This window comes from Mizuhopecten yessoensis, unplaced genomic scaffold (genome assembly GCF_002113885.1).
Source record: "Mizuhopecten yessoensis strain PY_sf001 unplaced genomic scaffold, ASM211388v2 scaffold10161, whole genome shotgun sequence".
Lineage (NCBI taxonomy): Eukaryota > Metazoa > Mollusca > Bivalvia > Pectinida > Pectinidae > Mizuhopecten > Mizuhopecten yessoensis.
The window spans coordinates 8,947-16,039 of record NW_018408409.1 but is presented as its reverse complement, the minus strand read 5'-3'; the positions used below and the strand labels follow the sequence as shown (position 1 = coordinate 16,039).

Genomic DNA, 7,093 nt, shown 5'->3' with positions numbered 1-7,093 from the left:
TCTGTACACTGGTAAAGATATAACTCCAGTTAATAAGTATATTCCCACCTTAAATAGCTTCAGTCGTCGGCTTGTCATGACAAGACACAACTTTGTCATTTATATGACAAGCTGCTTTTACATTAAATGGCATCAAACTTTTGTATATGAAGTTCAAGGGAATGTGGTACCTCACATCCTAAATAAGGTCACTGTGACCTCAATATGACCTTTGACCTTAAACTTGATTACTGAAATAATAGTTTCCAGATCATATGTTAGCTGCTGTTTCATAAATGGGCATCAAATATGTTATATAGGTACATCATAGGAAGGCGATGTGTCGTATCCTAAAACAAAGTCACTGTTGCCTCAATTTGACCTGCAACTCCCGTACTAAATAATGAGTTTTCGAGCATTTCTCATTATCTCAGCCACTGTTTCATGAGTGAGCATCAGGCGGTGTGTGGCATCCCAAATGGTTTCGAGAGCATATGTCGACGACTGTTTGATGAATTGACTTCAAACCTTTTATAAAGTAACATCATAGGATGTCGGCATGTCCATTCTAAAATGAGGTATTTGGATGACCTTGATCTCAACTACTGAAATAATGGTTTCAGTGAAGCATATCTCAGCTGTTGTAAAAATTCAATTCGATTTTTGACCTTTGACCTCAATTTTAAATACTGATTGAGATCTTTAATCTTTGCTTGTTGGACATGGAAAGACATTTACTGCACCAGTACTTGTGAAACTATGATTGATTGTGGTCCTGCTGACCAATTTTATATTTATAACATATAAACAGTAGAGATACCAATGCTATACAATACAACTGCTGGGCATGAACAGTTTACATAAATTTTACCACAATAGTCCCAGGGTTCAGCCCCTGACCCTTGGGATTAAGTCGTGCATCATGAAAAAGAAATAGTGGAAATTGCAACTCAATTACCATACTCCACCTGATACTCAAGTCCTTAAAAAGAGGAGTTTGTTATTAAAATGCTTCTTTCCTGACATTTCTATTCAATTTCAATGCGATAATATAAATATTTTTTATGACAATGTAACATTATTGACAAAGGAAAACCTACACCTGTCTACCTATTTTCTATATATGCATTTATTTTCATAATTAAATCCGTGTATTCATTTGTTTGCTGTTGTAGACATGGAGAATATTGTATATATTTTGTTTCGATTAGATTGTAATAATAATAAGAAGAAGAAACAGACCACAAACAATATGTCCCCAAACTTTGTTTGGGGGGCATAATAAGAAACGGAGGAAACCAATAAGTCCCCCGCTTCGTTTGGGGGACTTAAATATTGATAGTGCTATGTCTTGCTAGGCTTCCATTGATACCATCAATGATTTTTATCTGCAGCGGCAGTGAACATATAGTTATTTGGGTATTGAGAAATCACAGTTAACACATTAACTTTGACTTTTTTTTGACCTGGTGAAATATATTTTATTGCACATATATATTTTTTATTGAACATTATTATTTTTGCTATTGCACATATATTTATAATTATTGAATACAGTTATAGAATATTGCACATATATTTACAATTATAGAATACAAATATAAAATTTCGTACATACATAAATATAAAGTTATTGAATATTGCAACGTTTGACACGCCATAGTACATACTTGAGTTAGATGTGTTACTTTTTTACCGACAAAAAGAGCAGAGCTGTGAAATAAAGGTATTGTAAGCAAAAGGTTGGACGCTACAGAATATGGACAGGGCGCTTCAACATCTGACTATTTATTAGCTGCAACACTTAAGAGTAAATAAAACATTAACCTACCTCTATAGTATATCGTGATGTTATCGATAGTGCTTGGCTGTCCTAGATCTACACGCCACCAGGCTGTTGATTCGTCTGGACTCGTATGTGAACAGCAATCATTGTTAAATTTTTGATCCAAGCATCCGTCTACAGACCTATTTGCTGGGTGCGTTTGGTGAGTAGTACTTTGATTTGTAGTTTTCATCAACGAGATGTTTTCTGAATCATCAAAGTATAGGTTTGCATTGAATCGTATTAATTTCTAAACATCACAAATACATTATATGGCCAAAGAATTCTTATCAGAGGTAAACGCACATATAACACTAGCTCCTTACAAAAGTATGTTTGTTGAATACGAATTACTTAAAATTGATGTGTGGTTTGGAGCAGGGAAGTAATTTCAATAGCGTAGATAATATGAGGTTGTCAATAACATGTACTTTTTACATGTGCGGCTAGGAGCTATGTGTGCAAATTAGTTCCTGAGTGGAAGACTATAGGATGAAGAACCCTTGGACTTTACAGTAAGAATCTCGGGGGTTGATTCGGCACTTACCCCTCAGCTGCATTTGTATATATCAGCATGTATTAAACTTTTATTTCATTGAAAAATTTAAAATATAATTACAAAAAAGTAGAATAAGTCAAATGTTAAAATATATGATAAACTGAATCTTACTGTATATTACCTAATTTCCATTTCTACCGGATAATATTTGAATAAAATGTATTGTTATATGGAAAAAACTTAATATAGGCTTTAAGCCTGATGTTCAATCCAATTGATCATGATTATCAATAAAATTTGTTGAAATTGAAATTGAGGTTGTCAAATTTTCGAAAATTTCGCTCCTTTATCGAGACACAAAAAAACCCCACAGAACACATACATTACACTGAAACAAATTAAAAATATAATAGGATATGATAATATTCAAAAACAATAAACAACGGCGAGCATAAGCCGAAGGCAAAATTTACATTCGCCGCATCGTTGACGAATGATACTTTGTGAGTGCGAACATCGACAAAGATATCATAATATACGGGGAAAATTGAAGCGTGAGGAAATATGCTGAAGCTGGAAAAAAACTAACACGACGAATCGTCTAGGAATGATAAAATGGAATAACAAGTAGAGTCTATCGAAATGTATCATTGATATTTATTCTTACGACCATCTCACAATTAAATTGCTATAACATTAAAGGGAAAATCATTGAATGAAATTTTAAAAATTGAATACAAAAGATACGCTTCTCAAAATTCAAAGCCACCAAACGCGATTATCATACAAATATGGTGTCAAATATTGAATTATATCTTAAATACTTACAGTGTATTTTGTTATTCTTCACCACTTAATTTGCAAAAACCTGGCTTGAAATGATTAAGATATTTACGACGTACTCTCAAAACACCGTCAATTTTAGATAATAAGGATGCAAATACCCTAAATGTGTGCTATATGTTTCATTGGAACTGTGAGCGATTTTTCAAAGGTATACATGTACCCCTGGAGCAGAAATTAAAGCATAATGAACCATAACTTAGCACAAAACATAGTCCAATTAAAAATCCCGTTCTTCATGTACATCTGCCTATGATGTAGTTTCAGTGTACTGGCAAACAAACTTAATCCGATGAACAGTCAAGGTGGAGTTGCACTTACAAGGTTTCCAAGGCAGAACTTTAAAGTTTCAAGGGACAATACTCCGTGAAAAAAAGTCAAAGAAAAAATCTTCATGCACATTTGCATATAATGTAGTTTCATTGTGCATACAAGGACCATGGACAGAAGGACAGGCGGGCGGACAGGGTGATTCATGTGCAAGGGGGCGGGGATTGACAAAATCAAGTTTTCTCAATTACTCAATGATTGTAATATAAACAAAACTGTCTTATGTTGCACTAGTGAATTTATCAATGTGATACATCATATGTACTCTTACAATTGTAACAAAAGTTAAAATCAACAATTATATCTCAGATCAGGAAAGTCATGCAAGTTCTGAGACTCTGTATCTTTCGGGTACATTAATTTAGCCAAACCTGGAATATCACATACCAAGAAATATATATGTCAGTGGCTGTTAAAATGATTTATAATAACACAGTACTTAAGAGAGATTCAGCTGAGACCTTTACAGAATATGCATGACGGTAACTAAACATCTACGTTCAGCCAACGTACCTTCTGACATTGATAGGCATATCATTCCAACAACGATTAGAAATCCCTCATATATTTGCACCACACTTCTTGTTGCCATGTTGACGACCAAAAGCGAGAGAATTATGTTGCGGTATTATTCTCGTGTCGACAAGAAGCGCTGTCATCGCGTGTAAGTTACACTCTGAAATGTGTATGACTTGCACGTCTCATATTGTAAATAGTGTATGGGCGTTGCTAGAGTGCACACAAAATACAAACAAATTAAATGAAAACGCCTAGAATAAGTTCACTTAACGAAACGCTGATCAAGTGAATCGAAACAAGTACGACAAGCTTAGTCAGCGTCGAGCTACAGTTGATTGATTGATGGATTGATAGGATTTACGTCCGCTTCACTACCAAGTAGTTCGGTTATCCAGCATACGAAGAAAAGACGGGAAAATGATTAGAAGTGATAAAGTATGGAGTGAAGGGATAGAAGAGGGAGAGAGGGAAGAGGGGAGCCGTCTATCCTATATGTATTTCCTGTATACGTCTATTTTTTGTAAGACGGCTCCTATGCCTAATATTTGCCTTAACCTAACACTAGTCGTATAGCAGCACCAAGTCTGGACCGGAAGTGAGGTAAAGAGCCGCCAAATTCACACCAGCTCCTGACTACTCTAAAATTGTTTTCGGTATAAATATTTTAGAAGTCCCTTTAAATGTCCTAATAAAGAGAACATAGTTGTAACGGCCGAAAATAAACCTAATCCTATTCTCTGAGCCGGCGTTACCACGCCTACTCTTTTTGAGCTACAGTACACGGGTCTTCTATTTATGGTCATGTGGAGGCAAGAAAAACTCGCTAAAAATACGGAAGAAGAAGCATAACGTAGGGGTGTTTTGCCGGTGCCAGATCCCCTTTTAAAGGGGATCAAAGGGGTTCGTAACCTTAACCTATGACCTAGGTCAGATGACGCAATGTGACCCAGGTCAAGGTTACGATCCCCTTTGATCTCCTTTAAAAGGGGATCTGTCACCGGTATTTCAACTAGGTCAGATGATGCAATATTGGAAAATCCCTGGAATGTATAGCCTAAGGGGCTTATCCTCTATATGGAATGTAAGCAAAAGTGGGGAAATACCGGGTATGCGGCAGATCCCCTCTTTGGAATGTAAAAGTTGCTAAATCGAGGTCATGTGGTCAGTCCCTCATCCCTCACTGGTCCCTCAGTGATCCCTCCCGTCACGTGTACATATTAGTTTTTAAAATAAAAAAAGTCACAACAGGTTATACCATTTTTGCAAGACCGAACATGTCCACGGCGAGGGTGACATTGTGTATATATACCAGGCAAACATCTGTAGTCACCACTCATGGCTCAATAGATCATCAATCGGATAGCCACGGATGACCTCACACTGACAAGTATATCGCACAGTAAAGTAGACTGTCGTCCGTCCCGGAATTACGCAAGAAATCATAGTGAAAAAAGTCAAAGGTGAGCTGATGATCTGTTTAAGATGGGAAGAGTATTCAAATAACAGGAGACTATTTTAAAAAGATATTGTTTCTGTCAGAGAGTTTACAGTGTGTTTGTGCCTTAATATGCTAACATGTCAGATATTACGACAGATTGTATCCGTCATACTTCATATCACATACGACCAATACATCAGTCTATGATGAAATATGAGGATCGATTACAAACGTTCCAAAACTGGCCCCAACAAATACATCAGATTCCAAACGAACTCGCCCGTAACCCGGTTTTTTTCAGGACATAGCGATAAAGTCACCTGTTTGGATGTTTTGGAATACATTTAAGCTNACATTTAGAAGTGGAGAAACTGTGGCCCCAATTTACTATTTACTATTCAGTCCTGTATTCCTTCACGCGTATTACAACCTTTAATAGAAGAGGAGTGTTTCCGCTCTGAAGACTATGTGAAACAACATTTCAGTAGGAACATTCTAAACTTTGTGAAGAAAATAGACATTGTCAGACTGAGACTCTTTGTTTGATATGTAAACTTAAATCAACCACTAAAATGGCGAATGAAAGACCTGTGGCAAAGAAAAAAGATTGATGAAATCATTCAATCTATGTTAGAAAGTCGCTTCATAAAACCATAACGACATTTTTTTTTATTTATTTATGTGGAGACTTTTAAGACAACAGCTCGAGTATGTATTCGCTAACCCATGTATTGTTATTAAAATGTTAACTGATTGTCTGTCTTGTCTTTATTATATTGTAAACGTTAACATCAGTATGTATATTTAAATCATTAAATTGTGTGTAAACGAACATGCTTTTTATCATCAGTTTTATATTTTAACAAAATATTAGAACAGCAATGGGTTTTTATAACAAATATATACACAACACTCTATATAGCAGATGGTTCACATCTAGATAACCTCAAACAATTTAACGATTATCATCCAAATAAAATTATGCAACCTCACATATCTGACACTTTTTAATGATTTTATCTCACTAACACTCAAAATCTATACACATCATTTGTTAAACATTTCACAAGATAAAACCGGTTTTCTTCATAAGATATGTTATATGAAAGACGTTTATTTCACAATATATCCGACTCAAGTTTTGCAATGGTTTTACAACACAAAAGATATTTTAAAGTATACATCTTTTTAAGTAAGAATTTTTAACAGAAGTAGTACACAATATTTATAAAAGACAACTATAAAAGCACACCATTCAGTTTTGCATAGTATGAGGTAGTTTGTTTTGAGTATTTATCAACCACTGACTGTTCTTAAAATAAACCTGACACGATTCTCAGGTAAGTCGGGGAAAACCTGCCTAAAGCCAATGTTGTGTATACAAGTAACAAATTATCTATCGCATTGTCGAGGAAGACCTCACACTAACGAGCATATCACAGTTGCCCTGGTTTTGGTACGATGACCGTTTCATCGACATGGAATCATGGCTACCTAATGGAATGCGGCCTATTTAAGTGATCATATGTACATACCCATCCAACAACACCATTCAACAATACTTACAAATAGCTAAAGGCCTAGTCCAGTAGTTAGATACAAAAATGTGTATACACAAGATTGAAAGAGAAGAAGACACACTATGTCCAAATTTTATAAT

At 35.3% G+C, this 7,093-nt stretch overlaps 1 protein-coding gene across 1 annotated transcript in view; it reads right to left on the bottom strand.

Moving 5' to 3' along the window:
- The window catches only part of LOC110459638 (EGF-like domain-containing protein comC), a 21,765-nt gene extending 17,584 nt beyond the window's left edge, over nt 1-4,181 (bottom strand). Inside the window, exons 1-2 of the mRNA XM_021511982.1 lie at nt 3,990-4,181; nt 1,811-2,011 (exon numbers count right to left, since the gene is read on the bottom strand). Coding sequence (XP_021367657.1) covers nt 1,811-2,011; nt 3,990-4,068 — 280 coding nt within the window. The 5' untranslated portion in view covers nt 4,069-4,181. The remainder of the gene's footprint in view (nt 1-1,810; nt 2,012-3,989) is intronic.
- Nucleotides 4,182-7,093: the final 2,912 nt, after the last annotated feature.